At 38.2% G+C, this 18,651-nt stretch overlaps 1 protein-coding gene across 1 annotated transcript; it reads left to right on the forward strand.

Moving 5' to 3' along the window:
* The first annotated feature begins 3,994 nt into the window (after positions 1-3,994).
* LOC102706019 (tRNA ligase 1) lies at positions 3,995-17,500 on the forward strand. The gene is made up of 27 exons (XM_006657463.3): positions 3,995-4,135; positions 4,212-4,553; positions 5,289-5,339; positions 5,439-5,521; positions 5,599-5,698; positions 6,144-6,222; positions 6,699-6,822; positions 7,365-7,471; positions 7,594-7,722; positions 8,538-8,602; positions 8,702-8,866; positions 8,976-9,136; positions 9,207-9,238; positions 9,352-9,533; positions 9,844-9,923; positions 10,692-10,757; positions 10,862-11,151; positions 12,512-12,619; positions 13,384-13,481; positions 13,571-13,631; positions 14,145-14,221; positions 14,341-14,412; positions 14,486-14,562; positions 14,797-14,877; positions 15,173-15,275; positions 16,441-16,599; positions 16,801-17,500. Exons 1-27 carry the CDS (start codon positions 3,995-3,997, stop codon positions 17,188-17,190), a joined length of 3,423 nt encoding a protein of 1,140 aa, XP_006657526.2. The 3' UTR covers positions 17,191-17,500.
* The last annotated feature ends 1,151 nt before the right edge of the window (positions 17,501-18,651 follow it).

The following is an 18,651-nucleotide window of genomic DNA, read 5'->3' on the forward strand; positions in this document are numbered from 1 at the left end:
GTGGATATATAACATGATTGGTTCTAGGAATAAAGCAACGAGAATACACATATAACTGTTACTAGTATGCAACTCCAATTGCTACGAATAGGCATATATCCATAGGTTATATTTCCTGTAATGTCAATACACAAGAATCTGATCTAATGCTATTCTAGTGAAAGTTAGTGACCACAAAAAAAAAGTTGCATAGATTCTTCTTTTTTATCTTAAATAAATAATATAGAAAGGCAAATGCACATTCTTGATGCTCTTGGTTTTTTCTTCTTCTTAACATTTAATTGACTTGCCCCGATCGGTTGTGGCAATGGATAGTTGATGCTGCCTATTACATCCGTTCCCAATACAAGAGTCTTTAGTATTATCTAGATTTATATTGATAATAATAAATCTATATATATATATATAATATTGATTAATAGATGGATATAGATATAATTAAAAAAATTATAATATAAAAGGGAGAGGGTACAGTCGTTTTCAAGTACGTAGCAAACGAAAAAAGAAGAGATGGCATGAGAGGGATGGAGCATATGGTGTACAGTTCCCAGTAACGACAAAAGAGAAAACAAGACATGCATTTCACTATTTAAGATTTAAGATTACACTTTTTCAAAGAGAAGTTTAAGGTCGTGTTTGAGTAGCTTCTTCGGTTGTAATTTCTCATAAAATCTCAAGAAGTCAAGAGCTCTCCTAAACAACACTTAGATCCTAAAGGCTATGTTCTTTTTTTTGATTATTTTTAGATTTTCCTCGGTTTTTATGCGCATGCTTTTTTAATTACTAAATGTGTATTTTTTGCAAAAAAGTTTCTATATAGAAATTCATCATCTTATCTTTCTAAAGTAGATTTTCCAAATTATAGGAGCTAATTCCATTATTTACACCATTAAATAACTATCACAAAAAATAAGATAATTCTTTATTTTTCATTTTCAGCTAAAAAACACCGCCAAAAGGTTCTTAGATTTTGCAGTTGTGCATGCTCATGTAGCCAAAAGCTCTAAGCCCATATCCAAAACATAGGCCTAGGGCATAGCAGCTCAACCCAACCCAACTACGTACAATGTGGGGCCCATTTCTGGTGGGCCCAACATAGGCTCTCCAACCATCACGATGTGGAGGCCATATCAAATGGTCCAATCCAAACCCCCATCAAACTCCCTACCAACATAGTGGCCATCGGCCAATGAACCTATTCCCCCACCCACGACCCTCCTTCAGATTCGGTCGTGTCATGTACAGCAACGCCGTCCCTCTACCCTCACCAACCGCACCTACTCCAGCGCTGCCCTTATATGTCTCTCTCCTCCCCCTCCTCCCTTCTCCTCCTTTCCCCTGCATTAGCCCTAGGCGACTCCTCCCTCTACCCCCTTGCTTTGCTTCTTCTCCTCCTCCGTCGCCGTTGCAATGCGTAATTTTAATACGTCGACCAAGATCATCGGCTATAACCAACTGATAATCGATCAAGATCTAAGATACCTAACCTAGTTTGCTAGGAGTAATCTTGATAGGTTGAACCAAACCGATGTAGCCTCAAACTAGCTTAGCAATGTTAGATTATATACTAAACAAACTAGAATTGATTTCAATAAGGAGTCGACTAGCCGACGGCTGCCACGAGGCCATAGCAAGCATAGATCTACTAACACGATTTACTTAACTATCTTATTAAGAATAATATTCATAGGTTAGACTAAACCAGTGCAACATAAGATCATGATTAAAAAGAGATAAATTGATCGGTTAGCAAACTTAAGCGGACTATCGATCTGATGAGCCAATGATTGATAACTTATTGGCTGACACTCAGATAAAATAGTGAGCAAGATAAATCAATTTGATATAAATTATTTGATAAATGCAATCTAACAGATCAAACCTAACCGAGACAATACAAGATTGACGATATCAAACAACGAATATCAAGTCAACATAAATCACTCAAAGTGGTTGACTAGATCAATCCAAGATACAAGAGTAACTTAGAACCGAACTGATAGAATTGCTAGCAAAAACACATGTTTGATCAAAATATTAGACCTAACCAGAAAGTCCCAATATAGCTGATATGACTATAGGTACACTGCTAAACATAAGTATAAAGAGGTGGAAGGCCGGCTGTGCTTGTGCTCACCTACGGGTCTGTCCTAGCATATAATATAGAAAAAGACCGTCTCTTAAGACAATTAACCATAATGATTAAAGATTCAATGGTAACTTGAACCAAAATTAATATGATAACTAGTAGTCGTACTAACCAAATCAGAATACGAACCTAACCGAAGAAGTTCTAATCCACCTGATACAACTACTATGGTGACGAGAATGAACTCACATCCTGAAGGTCAGACCTAACAGATGTAGCCCAGCCGAGAGCCCGATCGGTTGAAAAACTACTTCTAAGAGCATCTCCAACAAGAGGCCAATATGATTTCTAAAAATTAAATTTTGGCATTAAAGGATAAAAGTAGACTCCAATAGCTGGCAAAAAATACTCCTAAAATTTTAGCACCCCGAGCATCAGTGTATTTTTACTCAAATTTTGGCCTTGTCATAGGACTCCTAATCTCACGTTTTTGTGCTATTTTTTTCACTGCCACCATTTTTTCATTCCATCCGCGCGCGAGAGAACATATCCATCGTCGCCATCTCTCCATCCATCCACCACCGCCGCCCCTCCCCTCCTCCTCCATCGCCATCCCCTTTCTCCCACAGCTGGTCGCCGGCGCCGCCCCATCCACCAGCCGGCCGCCGGCGCCACCCCATCCACCAGCCGGCCGCCGGCGCCACCCCATCCACCAGCCGGCCGCCGGCGCCTCCTCCCCCCTACAACCACCGCCAGCCCCCTAATATTATCCTGGGATGTAATATATATTTTTGAATTCTGAATGAGTTGTCAGTATTATTATGTTTGACTCGTGTATATGCCGGAATGGTTGTTGCAAAGGGCCACAATGATGAATTGGCATATTTAAAGTTTTTTGGACTATACTTTTAGGCACTTCTTGGAGATGGGGATGTTTTTTGAGCCCAAAATTTATTGGCTAGCCCTCAATCCATGATTTTTAGGACTATATTTTTAGGCACCTATTGGAGATGCTCTAAGGGCGGTGATGCGCCGGAATTGCATTGATCTGTGGAGATGATTGCAAAGGCTCAGGGATGTACCTATTTATACACTTGGGTTGATACAAGTCCATATTAGACATGAGATAAAACTTTCCTAATAGAAAATAAAAATAATTAATTCAATCTAATTACAAGAGATATTTTAAGAAAGGATAAAAAATGTCTTCCTGTGGTCTTCTCAATTCCTTATGAATAAGGTCTTTTAATATAAAAAACCGTACCAAATTTTGGCGTTAACAATAATATAAAATGAAGAGAGCAGTGACAAAAGAGAAGCCGTATTGCACTTTTTCTTAGAGAAGTTTAAGATCATGTTTAAAAAACTTCTGGCAGCTATAATTTCTTATAGAATCTCATGAAGTCACATTCTTTTACAAACAACACTTCGATTCCAAAAATATTCTGCTCCTTTTGTTTCATAATATAAGACTTTCTAGTCTTGTCTAGATTTATATGCATGCTAATGAATCTAGACATATATATATATAGATTATATGTATTTATCAATTAGTGAATTTAAAAAGGCTAAAAAATCTTATAATATAAAACGGAGACAGTAGGATTTTGCAGTACTGCCTGCCTATTCATCTGGCCCAAAGCTCCAAGCCCATCCAAAACATAGGCCTAGCAGGCTCATCAGCCGAACCCAACCCGACGTGGGGCCCACTTCCTGTGGGCCCAACCCGCACGACGTGGAGCCCACGGCCGAAGGTCCAACCCAAACCCCCACCCACGCCGGTCCGGTGAACCCATCCCCCCCACCCCCCCCCCCCCCACCCCACGACCCTTCTCCACACTCCGCCGTGTCGGACACGGCGGCGCCGCCCCTCCCCCACCACCCCAACTCCGGCGCCGCCCTTATATGTCGCTCCCCTCCGCCTCCTCCTCCCTTCTCCTCCTCTCCCCGCGCAGCAGCCCTAGGCGGCTCCTCCCCCTCCTCCTCCCGCTCCGCCTCTCCTCCTCCTCCGCCGCCGCAATGCCTCCCCGCCGCGACCGCGACTGCGTACGCCCTGCTCCTGCACCCCCCTGATTTCCTGCCCCGTTCATCGCTCACGCGTGCGCGCCTCTCTCTATTGCAGCAGAAGTGGAAGCCCAAGGCCACGGATGCTACTGCGTCGGCGGCGGCGGCGGCGTCCTCTTCCGCCGAGCTTGCTGGTGGTGTCGAGAGGATGGCCATCTCCCCGTCCCCGCAGGCTGGGGCGTCGCAGATGTGGACGCCCAGGGGCTACGCGACCTCGGCATCGTCGTCGTCGTCCTCCTCCTCTTCGGCCGCGGCGGCTGAGCAGCGCGTCGACGGTGATAAGCTCTCCAGGCTGTTCAAGGCCGCCCCGCAATTCGAGGTGGACAACAACACGTTCACCCAGTCGCAGATCAGGGCCACCTTCTACCCCAAGTTTGAGAACGAGAAGTCCGATCAGGAGGTGCGTGCTTTGGTTTCCCTCGTGTCATTCGATCGTGTTGTGACAATGCAAGTGTTGCGAACAACTTTGGAGAGAGTTCCTAACCCCTCGATGCTCTATGATAGTTTTGGGGAATTTGGTGATTCTGAACTTCTGATCATCTGAGTCTACATATGTTACCTCATTTCGGGTCATAATTATAGGATGAGATGATTAGTTAAAGAAGTTTTTTGTAGCCATATGTTGACCATATTCTTTTCTAGGTACGTTTACTTTCCAACGCTCATGCAAATTTTCAATAACTCATGGCTTAATTGCTCTCTGTTTCCATCCATGGGGCTATAATAAGTGAGAGTAAATTGAGTGGGATTAGTTGTTGTCCGCTTGCAGTACTTTTCGCTGTTGAATGCATTACCATGGTCTCCACTATAACTTCTGTGAGTAGTTCTTTTTTTTTTCCATTACTTTTAACACAACTTTCCTGACTCGATGGATTTTTTGTGACTCGCTTTTCTCTTTAGGCTCATTGAATTTACGTTCTTCTTCATTTGTTTATTTGGTAGCTATCAGTTCTTAATTTATTTCATAGTAGTGCCTCATTTATTTGCTCATACGAAAATATGTTTTAATGAACTGATATATACAATAAATGCTTGTAGTAATGGAGGTTTGTGGTCAATTTGTATTTCCGTTCGATAAATTTAATTCAATTTTAGAAATTTTACTGATGTGTTAACCTCACTTTCATGATGGCAGACTAGAACCCGGATGCTTGAGATGGTGTCGCATGGTTTAGCTACCTTGGAGGTATATATTGGATATGTGGTTTTTGGCTTTTAGTTACAGGAAACAAAACAGGTATTTGATGGTTGCGTTTTTAATCTAAGATGCTCGTGTTTTCTCCAGGTTACACTCAAGCATTCAGGATCTCTTTTCATGTATGCTGGCCACCATGGTGGTGCATATGCCAAGAACAGCTTCGGAAATATGTATGTTTTGGTAAAATTGTGTTGATTTTTCCTCGATCTGTTTATGCTATAACTGAAGGCTAAGTTTCTGCCTGTAGCTACACAGCTGTAGGTGTTTTTGTTCTGGGACGCCTGTTTCGTGAAGCTTGGGGGAAGGAAGCTCCTAGAATGCAAGAAGAATTCAATGATTTTCTTGAGGTATATGCCATTCCCAACACAACTTTTCTTGGCACTCCTTACATTGAGTGTTGTAGTATGCATCGTTCTGTGCTTGTCATATATGGAGCTATTAGTACTTGGTACAGGAAGTATTCCTTTAAGAATAGCAACTGTGCAGGGCCCTAAACGAGGTGAATATTATTTTTTTTTGCCTAATTCTGTTGTATTTTAGTATTTCTATTGAGCATATCTCCTTAATTTGACATGTTTCACCCGAAGGAGTACTTCTAAGGTCATTCAATTACAACCACATTAAATGTGATCTTTGTAGCTATGCTTAATTTCTTTCTGAGGCATAGTTTGCTGGAATTAAGCATGCATCAAGCATGCTCAATGTGTTTGTTGTGTCTTTCACTTGTAGGGTTTCTGGATCTGCAATTTCTTAAGATCACTGATTCCACCCTGTTTTGCGCTGCCCTTATAGAAAAATCGCATAAGCATTTCAATGGAACTTGTGACTGCTGTGTTAGGAGACCATGGTCAAAGGCCAAAAGATGATTATGGTATGTTATTTCCTTTTTTGACCTTAGTTCTGTTTCATTTGCTGCACCTTATAATTGCCATTTGTTCCAGTACCCGTAAAAATGCGTATCTAGAGGGTCTACTTATGAACATTGAGTTTTTGACAAATTTTCTGCCAAGTGTGGTGCACATTTTGTACACAAACATCCCTTTGGCCGTGTCTGTTTTATACCCTAGCAACCTCATATTCTGGACTATGAAATTTTTATGCCATGATATTTTCGGGGAGTTCTGATTATTAAGTCCGCACCAGCTATCTTTCGTATGTCTTTTTTTTTTTCCTGTCATTCTACTTGCCATGGTAGTGCTGGTACTTACATGGCATCTAATCTGGAGGGAGCAACTCTTGCCACTGTACTTTGTTCACTAGCTGCATTTCCTCCACTTTTCACTTTTGCTATTATTGATTGTTTATGTGAAATGCATCTTTTATTATCTTATGTTGGCCTTCTTGCAGCTGTGGTTACTTCTGTGACAGAGTTGAGTCATGGCAAGCCAAAATTCTACTCTACTCCAGAGGTAATTGGGTTTTGTCGGAAATGGCGTCTACCTACAAACCATGTCTGGCTATTTTCTACAAGGTGCCTGCCTGATAACTTGATGTTTGAAAGCCTTATATTCCGTCATACTCGTCTGCGTTACATTCATATTACAATGTGAAAGAGTGTGACGCCATCAGTTTAATATAATACCTTTGTAGACCTTTACATAGGACTATAAGTCCTAGTAAAGCTACCAAACGTACATCTATTTTAGTTAAGTTCTTTCCCTTTTGTCATAAACATGTCTCTTTCGTGTTATTTTCTTATTTCTGATATCAATGGGTCACTGGTGTATTCGTGTACTTTTACTGATCTCTCCATACTAAGAACGTCTTATATTCGTTGATTTGCATCACTATGGAGTATAGATAATTGTAGGTTCAAACTTACTTTGTGTCCATTTTACTATAATCTGGTCAATTCCTATCCATTAAACTTTTTTTAACTCACCTGTTAGATAGCCTCATACATAGTTTCACATGTAACTTTTGGAGTGCTCCCACCTCTCAGAGCATCCATATGTATTTGCCATTGGCTCTCCGCATAACACTACTATGCTTTCTGTTTACATCTTTTACTAGGAAATCTGCCTCATCATTTTTTGCTGCATATGATGCATTATGTGAAGAGGGGACTGCAACACCTGTTTGCAAAGCCCTCGATGAGATAGCCGATGTATCTGTACCAGGTATTTCTAAGTATATCTTCAATCATTGTCTTACTGCTTTGTAAACTAAACTGAAACTAGCATCTTTTCACCTAATTTCCTCATGGAAGCTCTGAAGTACTAACTATTATGTAAATTTCTAGGCTCAAAGGATCATGTAAGGGTTCAGGGTGAGATACTTGAAGGTCTGGTTGCCCGTATTGTTAGCCGTGAAAGTTCAGTGCAAATAGAAGAAGTCTTGAGAAACTATCCCCTGCCTCCATTAGACGGAGGTAAACCACTAAAATGATTTTTGATATGTTGTCTCTTTCAGCAGAGTAAATGAGCTGTTTCAGTTTACTTCAATGATCTTAACCAAGTGTTCATCTCAATATTATCTTATTAAGTAGGGATGGGAGTGGACTGTTAGCCAATGTATTGTTGGTACCCATTGACCCATTTTAGTTCAACTGAATGAATTATGTACCAAATGTGAACTAGAGAATCTGCATTTTAGTTGATTTAGTTGAACTAGAGTGGGTCAATGGGTACCTATGAATGGCCTGCGAATTCTCTTTTCAAACATGCACACTGAGATATTCTAATTTGAACACATCAGAACACTATGTTTATATTTTTATGGTGGAAATACAATTCAAGTGAATGACCGGAACATTTCATGGTAAGAAAATAACATCAAAATTATTTTTATGCACTTGTGCTATGGTTAATGGAGAAAAATGACAGTAGAAAGAATATAAAAGAATTGGAAATATTTCAACTGCCTTCTTTGGTTATGGTATCTATGCTTTTGTTTGGGACATTTTCTCATTTTGACTTTTGAGTGGCTTATAGACCCACAAGTAAAGCATTTTCTTGAATCCTGGCCACACCCATATAGACAATGTAAAAAAAAAAAACGTTCACTTTTGGAATTGTGTACAAATGATGGATCTGTGACCCACGTAGGTGTAATATGCTTTTATCTAGTAAATACTTTTGGGTGCATTTAAGTATGTCCAAGGATTTCTTTTAATATGTTTGAGTTGTGAAGTTATAAACAATTCATCTTTTACCATTTGTTGAGAAGTTTTTTTTCACTATGCAGCTAACTCTGACTTGGGACCAAGTTTGCGAGCAATATGTGCTGCTAATAGGTCTGATGAAAAGCAGGTATGATTCAGTGTTGTCAACTTCTGTTTGTTTATGATTTGCCTTAACTTTGTGTTGTTTCTATCCTGCTAAAACTTCTAACTACTTTCATGTGGCCAGCAAATTAAAGCACTTCTTGAAAATGTTGGATCTTCAATGTGTCCAGACCATTCTGATTGGTTTGGATATAATGGCCTTGATTATCAGTCTCGAAATGCTGACAGATCGGTTGTCACTAAGTTTTTACAAGCACATCCTACAGACTACGCAACTAAGAAACTACAGGTTAGCATCTTCCAGTGTTTCTTGGCCAGCAATAGAATATTTTTGGCTGTAATGCTACTGTATATGCTTTTTTCAGATGGTGATTTAGTTCCAATTTATACTATTACAGGAGATGATTCGTTTGATGAAACAGAGGCATTTCCCTGCAGCTTTTAAATGTTACTGGAACTATCACAAAATTGATTCTCTAACAAATGACAACTTATATTACAAAATGGTCATCCATGTGCACAGTGATTCTGTTTTTAGACGTTATCAGCAAGAGATGAGGTGAGCCTGTAATGTCAATCTTATGTTTCTTGAATTTGTTAGCTCTAAACAACTGCTGAATTATTTTCAGGAGAAATCAAGGGTTGTGGCCACTGTATAGGGGTAAGATGAACCTTCTGTTACTCAATTCTGTTCCCTCAAAATAATATGTTCATATTTCTCACTATTCATAGATTTATTATGTTACCATAGACTGACCTATGTTTTATTGTTAGGTTTCTTTGTTGATGTAAACCTGTTCAAGGCTAATAATATGAAATCTTCCGTACTTCCGCATGACATTGACACCTCACTGAAAGATATCAATGGCGCCTTGGATTCAAATCCGTCAGCAAAGGATGGTCTAGCTGATGAGGATTCAAATCTGATGGTGAAACTAAAATTCCTTACATATAAGGTACTTCACTACCATTATTTTCTGGCTTTCAGTTATTTAGGTTAGGTGTTCAATGGCCACTGTTTGAATTTCCAATGGTACTGCTATTTACTCTGTGTTGTCACTTTCGTTTTGATGTACTCTTACGTTTTGGTTATTACCATGCAATGTTCTTGTTACTTCCATTTAATATTTATTTGGTATTACTGCATGGATTTCCTTATCTGCTGAAGCTATTGTATTGTTGCAAGTGGGCAAGGACTATGACCATGCAGTTTTAACTTTGATGGATATGTATCTCTAACAATTCTCCTGTATTACTACCTAACAGTTACGCACGTTCTTAATTCGGAATGGTCTGTCTACACTTTTCAAAGATGGCCCTTCTGCTTATAAAACTTACTACCTGAGGTATGACATGCCAATCTTATTTTTTCAAGCTTCGGTTTTCACACTATTTTTCAGTAATCAATTGGGTAATTAGGATAATTTGAACAAGAGCATCAAGGTTTACATTATTAACTTACTACTGGTTTTAATTCTTTAGTTAAATCTTATCCGCAATTTACATAGCATTAGGAAAACAGTGGTAGCACTTCCCATAGACCTTTATCAAGGTTGTAATATATTAGTATTGTATATATCTAACTAATGGTTATTGTATATTAATGGACAATTTCAATTTCTTTAAAGTGAGTCCATACAGATGTAGGACATCCTTTTTTGACCTGATGTTTTCTTTCATCCAAGAATAAATTTCAGATAACTGCAACTATTTTATCGAAATTATCAGCTTACTGTAGCTTAGCTAGACATTTCAGAAAATTGCAACAGCACCGTATACTTTTGTCATAAAGCTGCAACTTTAGTTCTCTGATAAGTTTTGGGCCCACTAATCATTCACACGCAATACTCATGCTAGTGTAAGTCGGGCCCACATGTCGTACATACACAATGGGTAAAGTTGTAGTTTTATGATAATATTGTTTGCTATTGTTGCGGTTTTGTGAAATGCACATTTAAACTTGTAGCAAAGTGATAATTTTTACAAAATAATTGCAGTTTTGTGAAATTTACTCTCCATCCAATGATGATTTATGTTTAACAAACAGGGTTGAGTTGGCACTTTTATCTTTAATTGGTGCTGCTGTATTAATCTTGTTGAATGTGTATTATCAGGCAGATGAAGAACTGGGGAACATCAGCAAGTAAACAGAAAGAACTTAGCAAATTGCTGGATGAATGGTATACCATAACTATTTGTTTCTCTTGATAACAGTTATCCTTTAGTTTCTTCTTTATGAAACTGTGTATGTTCCTTCCAATTTAATTTGGTTTTCTCATTCTAGGGCTGTCTATATTAGAAGGAAGTATGGGAATAAGCCACTTTCATCCTCAACATATCTTAGTGAAGCAGAGCCTTTCCTTGAACAGTATGCTAAGCGCAGTCCTGAAAATCAGGCTCTGATAGGGGCAGCTGGTGACTTGGTTCAGACTGAAAATTTCTTGGCAATACTTGAGGCAGAGAGAGATGAAGAGGGTGATCTTCATGCAGAACGTGGTACTACACCAGCTAGTCCTACATCGACATCCCTGGATGTAGTTCCGAAAACTGAGGGTTTGATTGTCTTCTTTCCTGGTAATTTTTTCTTCTGTCTACATGATTGGAGTTGCCTCTTACAGTTAAAATAATTGAGACTGATAATATTTCTCTGCTCATGATTACCATGCATGATCAAAGTTGCTGTTAAGTGTTGATTGGGAATGTTAGAAATTGTCTGAAGACATATGGGCATTTATCAGATTCTGGAACATCCATTTTACTTAAATTATCTAATATTTTCTGTTATAAATATACCCAGATTTTTTTTATCCTAAGCTCAGCATTTACATGGAGTTGGACTAGGGACACAGGCACACAGCCGTGTTAAGGCTCAGCCTGCAGTTGCCATGCTGTGCTGTGCTTATTATTTGAAGATTCTGTAGATATGTAGATATATGATCATTTAGTCTGATTTACAAATCAATCGAGGTTAGAAAAAAAATTATGCTACCAAACTGTTGCACCTCACAATTGGTACATCTTTTTTGAATGCAATAATATTATCACTTGCAACTTGGATAACCAAAGCATACAAAAGCAGCAATGCTGATTGAGATTTACCATAATCAACCTCAGTGCTGAATGAGCACAGGACAACTTGAGAAAACAGTCCAGGCGTCACAGGATCAAATCCCTAAAAATCAACAAAAATGTAATCTCATTTGGTGAACATGTTTAGTGCACCTACACATGTTTAGTACTTATGGAACCTTGATTCCACTAGCAACTAAGGTGCCACACTGCACGGACTACCAAGGCTCTGTTCTTTCCGTAGATGAAAGATTATCTAATCTTTTGTAGTTATTTAATGGTATAAACGATGGAATTAACTACTACAAAATTGAAAATCTACTTTAGAAATATGAGATGATGAACTTCTAGGTAGAAACTTTTCGCAAAACACACCATTTAACAGTTTGGGAAGCGTGCAGGCAAAAACCGAGAGAAAAAAATCTGGGAATAATCCCAACAAATGAACACAGCCCAAATGTTTGGATAAGTGATTAAATATGATGCACAGATACTCTGGGTAATTACTGCACCTGTATCGATATGCATTCCTTACTATTGAGAGCAGACCAATGGATAGGAGGTGGCAAAGGTAATGAGACAGAAGACAAGGGTGCCTGGCCAAGTGGCCATCATAAAATATTACTCTCATTTCAAAAGGCATGGCATATCTACTTTATTTCCCATCTCAAATCTATGCCTTCCCTATGACAAGCAAGGGCATGCAATATAATTTGCATACCAATCTATTCTCACCTTCTGACACTGTACTACTGTAAACTTCACCCCATAATGAAATCGCTAATCTTCAGTCTTACATTTTTCTACTTGGATTCCTGGTTCCCTTCATGATATGCTCTTCATTATGCTTACCTTTTCTTTAAAGGTATACCTGGCTGTGCAAAGTCAGCCCTTTGTAAGGAGATATTAAACACTCCTGGTGGACTAGGTGATAATCGTCCTCTTCATAGTTTGATGGGTGACCTTATTAAAGGTATGTAACATTAAACATGCTTAGTAACTTTTCTGGTTGTGTTTATTGGACCAAACATCACCTTCAACAGGAAGGTCCCTTTCTTAGATCTTCTACTATTACAATGAAGAATGAAATTCATGCAATTAATGCAACTCAAATGTATGAACCATACACCTGCAGCATGTGGTCCTTCATTTGATTGATGTTTGGCTTTCTCCAACTAAGATATTTTGTTGCCGTGTGACAATGTGCTGCTCTGGTGTAGCAACTGATATGAGCCTTGCTTTTGGTATATTTTGAAGAACTATGCCAATGCATCATGCTAGTGCTATTTTGCTTTCCATTGCTAAAATTGTTTCTAGATATGGTTTTCAAATGTAAAGGTTTCCAATGTAGCAAGTTATGAAACCATAGATGTACAACATGCTATGCACAAGATGATTCTATCTTTGCACAAGATGCTCAGGCGTATATACATGTTGTAACATGTTTTGCACCCACAATATCCTCCTTTGAAGTGCATGACTATTAGAACTATAACTTCGGCCCATATAAGATCAATCACATTTCTATGTTTCCCTTTATTTTATGATTTTAATGCTTACAATGTGAGTGTACATCAGTATCAGTTACTTCTTTAACATATTATTGGATAAATTATATTTATACTTATTTGAAACATTATCCTTTTTCATAGGTGCTGTATTTCATACTAACTCATAATAATGATAAGCTTCTCACTTAAGCATGAGTTGACAATTTTATTAACTTTGTCATTACAGGAAGGTACTGGCAAAAAGTTGCTGATGAACGAAAAAAGAAACCATTTAGAATAACCCTTGCTGACAAAAATGCACCAAATGAAGAAGTGTGGAGGCAGGTAAGATTACTTTGCATGATTTCTGTTTCCTCTGTTTAGTCCGAACTTATTAAATGTTTTAGAAAGAACTAATAGATCACCTCTTCCAGATTGAGGATATGTGCAGGACAACAAAGGCTGTAGCTGTTCCTGTTGTTCCTGATTCTGAAGGTGACCTGTGCTCCATTGTTTGTTTCTCTTCATTTTTTTCCTTTTCCTGACTAGGAGTCCAAGACAAGATGAGCATCAAATCACTAATATCTGGGTAAAAAGTTGATGCTGTTTGTATTTATGATAGAAATGATAAGTGTAACATAAATCATATATATTAATCTGAAGGTCTCAAGTTAAAGAGCATGTGGACTTGAAAATTTGTAGATTGGGTCATAGCTATTTATAGATGGGCCAATAGCTATTATGTAGAAGGAGCTTAAGGCCAAAATTTATAAAACACCGTATATACTTGACAATGTGCTACTTTGACAGAATAACTGTATTGATCTCTTCTCTGACTTGTGCATTAATAAGTTTAAGTTTATATATGCTGTGAGGAGATTGTGCAGGTTCTAAAGTGATACACCCTCATCTACTTATATATGTTTATCGATGAATGCTGACGCCCTTTCATTTTGTAATTTCTTGACATGTATTTTTATTTTTAATTTTAGCGTTTTAAATATGCAGGCACCGAGTCAAATCCATTTTCTCTTGATGCTCTTGCTGTCTTCATGTTTCGTGTACTTCAACGGGTCAATCATCCGGTATGTTGGTCAGTTTTACTCTTAGACAGAAATGCATATGGTTACTATGGTCACTTTTAAATTGGCTAATCACTGTTATATATTGTAATCTGACAAACATTTTATAAATTCATCTGAAGGGTAACCTGGATAAGGCATCACCAAATGCTGGCTATGTTCTGCTAATGTTTTACAACCTCTATGATGGCAAGGTTTGTACATTTCATGAGAACTTTTCTGCTTCTGTTTGAAACATACCATTCACTCAAGAAGTATGCATTTCAGAGTCGAAGAGAATTTGACAGTGAACTATACGAGCGTTTTGGCTCCTTGGTTAAGATGCCACTATTAAAGCCAGATAGGTATGGTTTTCACATAGAGCTATACTGCTCCATTTTATAGAACATTGTGTTTAATACATGTATAGTATTTTTTTTACAAACTTACATATTACGTGCAAAAAAAAGACAAATATGTTGTGATGGGGCTGGTTTTCAATTCTTTTTTGTCTGCTTCGTGAAGTCGGAGTATCTTACATGTCATAAGTTTGTTTTCTTATATCCACTACAATGGTACTTGAATTTTACGAATTGCAGAGCCCCGCTGCCTGATGAAGTGAGAGCTATTTTAGATGAAGGGATTAGCTTGTTCAGACTGCATCAAAGTAGGCATGGAAGGTATGGAATTGGCAGCCAATTTTAATGTTCTGCTTTCCTTGTTCTAAGCACACTGCGAAGTGTGAACAACAATATCATGATGACTTGTTGGGGAAACCTTATTGGTACAAAAATTAGCTGTACCATCATACTCAAATGCCTAGTGGGTGTGGCATATTGCACTTAGAAATTTGAGCAACCAACACTTGATTTCATTTATGCTGTTGCTACAGCTGATATTGGTGGCATAGCCAGTGTTGGATTTAAATTTCATGGTTATATACTGGCTAACTTATACAAAACAATTCCAAATCAGAGCGGAGCCATCAAAAGGTGCATATGCAAAAGAATGGGCACAGTGGGAGAAAAGGTTGCGCCAGGTTTTGTTTGCGAACACAGACTATCTCAACTCTATCCAGGTAAATTCATTTGTTAATCATTTATAATATGATTTAACAATATCAGCAAGACATTTTATAGTTTGCAAGTGTTGTGTGCAGAGTTACATGTTATGATATACAACTGATCCTTCCTGCTTCAAACCACAAAATTATAACTACGTTGTCCATAAATTCTCATAGAAATATGATGCACCAGTTGTGTAGCTATTGGGGTCCATGTGATGATGAACAAGGGAAATAGCCTGGAAGCTTTCCGTAGCGTGCAGCCAGTTAGGTGATTAGTTCTGTTGGTCTCCATCCAATCAGATGATATGTTTCCATATAGACATAGTTACACTCCATCTTAGTCTCCTATATTTTGCAAGGCGTGGCTTGGCACAGTCATAAAAATTGGACTTTGATCATTAATTTTGTGATATGATATATTGTTGATAGCTACTCTCTCCGTTTTTTTATTTGACGCCTTTGACTTTTGGGTCTACGTTTGACCATTTGTCTTATTAAAAAATATATTTATTAATTATTTTGTTATGATTTGATTTATTACTAAAGAAACTTTAAGAATGACTTATAATCTTTCATATTTGCACAAAAATTTAAATGAGACGAATGGTCGAACAGATATTCAAAAGTCAATGGCGTCAAATAAAAAAAACTGGAGGGAGTACAAAACCTATACTTGATTGAAACACTTTCAACTATGAATCTATTGGTACCATCTTATATGCTCAACATAAGTTAATGGCTAATCTTTAGTCAGAACTTGCAATTTTTTGTATTTTGAAATATATGCATGTCTTATAAATTTAAACATAATGCTCTACTCTTGTAGAGTTGTAGTTTCGTGTTAGAGATCTGTTAGGGTCTGTCTTTGCATAAAGGGAAGGCAAAAAAATGAGATCTGACTAGACTGAGATGTATTTTAACTCAAATGCCATCTCTGAAGTCCTGCCTCTTCCGGTGCCCGTTCTGCTCTCTGCCCTGAAAGCACTAAGCACCATCTTGCCTTACATTATGGTAAAACTGACCCTTTTAGCATTTGCATTTATTTAAATAAAAATGCTTGTATGAGTGTAAGAACAAGAGGGCAGCCCTGTCAAGCATTTCTATCTGTCTAGCTCCTAATGTACTAATTCTACATAGTAGTTCTTGCTTCATAATGTTACTTAAATTTCTTTTGTAGGTTCCATTTGACTTTGTAGTGAAAGAAGTACTGGAGCAGTTAAAATCTGTTGCAAAAGGTGATCTCAGAATGCCCGATACTGTGAAGCGAAAGTTTGGCAATATTGTCTTTGCTGCTGTTACGTTAACCCCAACAGATATATTGGGCGTTCTCCCAAAGGTAAGAGTTCTATGCTTGGCGTCCTTTTAATGGCAGTTCCAGTTGAATTTGAGGACTCCTTGGGTACATGTTTGCTTGAATCTTTCCCAGTGGTAGCAATGCTCTCTGGTTTCGTTGGTGCTTAATTTTCACTATAAAGCAGACATGAACAACATTGTTAATGATTCTAATAATTCCCTGTACATTGCATGACTGTAACAGCTAGCAGAGCATAACGATGTCAGCAACTTCCTCAACACCACAAAACTGGCAGATAACCTGAACAAGGCTCATGTTACCCTTGCCCACAAAAGAGCCCATGGTGTAGCTGCAGTTTCAAGCTACGGTGTCTACCAGAACCAGCAAGTTCCCGTGATGTTCAACGCCTTCCTCTTCTCCGACAAGATGGCCGCCCTTGAGGTGGATCTCGGGACGGCGAACGGCGAGAAGATCACTTCCAGAAACGATTGGCCGCACGCCACCCTGTGGACTGCCCCGGGCGTTGCACCGAAAGAAGCGAACGAGCTGCCGCAGCTCGTTTCGGAAGGGAAGGCAAAGCGGGTGGCAATAGACCCTCCTATCACTGTATCAGGAGTGCTGGATTTCTACTGACCGACCTCCTCTTTGTTCATATTTTCTGGTGTGGACTAGACATTGAACACATAATCAGGATTCAGGAAAGCGTTTGGTATCGGTGGCCCTTTTTAACAACCGATAACGGCGATAGCTTTGTACAAGGTTCATCGAGTTTGTGGGCACATTTTCCTTTTTGTAGAGATTACAGGATTGGCCGAGATGGTGATGCTGTTACGTTTGAATTGGTGAAAAATGAAATGTAACAATATATTTAGCTGCACATTCAGTGTCTAGCATTTAAACAGGTTTTAGTATTGATAAATTACAAAAGCTACGCATGCTTTTTCATAAAGAGAGCCGTGAAGACGCAGTTGTATTTAGATCTAAGAGCAAGTAATATAGTCATATAAGCACTAGCCTTAGGTACTATCTTCACTTAAAATACGATGCGGATGAGAGAGGGAAAATGAGAAAAGCCACCACTCATACAAAGACATCATCACACAAATTTAAACAAAATGAGAAGATGAGAATGAAAAAATTGAGATTTTTTTTAAAAAAATGAGAAAACGAGAATGAGGGGCAAAGAAAAGAGCATTTTTACCATTTCTCACTATAAAAGGTGAAGGTCCACGTCATGAAAATTGAAGCACCACATGTGCTTAAACGGGATGAAATTGTTTATTTTTTTATGTAAACTAGCTATTCATACCAACAATGGAATAAATACCTAATGAATGTCATATTTAGAGTCTGATTGGTTTAGGTGACTAATCCAATAGTCTTTCTATTTAGTCTCCTTTAATCCCTAAAACCCAAACAGGAGGGACTAAAATGGGCTAAAATTGTAGAGAAAATCTAAAAAATGTCATTGACAAATGTTTAAGTCTAAGAAATGATATTGACGAATGCGAGTTCTAAGAAATGCCATTGTACAAACGAATTTGTCTGAGAAATACCATCACCGTTAGGGTTCTGTCCATTTTCGTCGTTAAATACACTGTTCACACTATAGCACTAAACGAAAAAAGTTAATGAAACCCTAACGGTGATGGCATTTCTTAAACAAATTTGTTTATACGATGATATTTCTTAGAACTCACATTCGTCGATGGCATTTCTTAGAATTAATTGTTTCTCGGTTTGTATTAGTCTATTAGTCCCTTCTAGAGGTATTTATTGGAGCTAAAACTTTCTTTCATACGTGCCTCCCTGACCAAAATTTTTATATATGATGTACTTTTAGCCTCTCTAACCAATCAGTAGAGGCTAAAGATTTTAGTTCAGAGGCTAATTTTTAATTTTTAGTTCTAGGACTAAAAAAACCAAACACCAACATAGTACTCTAAGTTTTCTTGACATCACCTGTCAACCACACTAGCTTGGCGCCCTTGCGTGTGGTTTTACGAGAAAAAGAAAAAGGAAACATACAAAAACTTCCAACTTGGCAGCACGCAGAAATTTCAAACGAAACTGAAAAGAGGAAGAAAAAAACGC

Source organism: Oryza brachyantha, chromosome 7 (assembly GCF_000231095.2).
Source record: "Oryza brachyantha chromosome 7, ObraRS2, whole genome shotgun sequence".
NCBI classification, from domain to species: Eukaryota; Viridiplantae; Streptophyta; class Magnoliopsida; order Poales; family Poaceae; genus Oryza; species Oryza brachyantha.

What these genes read in the sequence shown, in the direction of transcription:
- LOC102706019 (XM_006657463.3), top strand. Translation starts at nt 3,995, where the DNA reads ATGTCGCTCCCCTCCGCCTCCTCCTCCCTTCTCCTCCTCTCCCCGCGC. An exon ending in ACGCAACTAAGAAACTACAG is followed by an intron (nt 8,867 to 8,975) that starts GTTAGCATCTTC and finishes ATACTATTACAG; the next exon opens with GAGATGATTCGTTTGATGAA. An exon ending in TAAAATTCCTTACATATAAG is followed by an intron (nt 9,534 to 9,843) that starts GTACTTCACTAC and finishes ACTACCTAACAG; the next exon opens with TTACGCACGTTCTTAATTCG.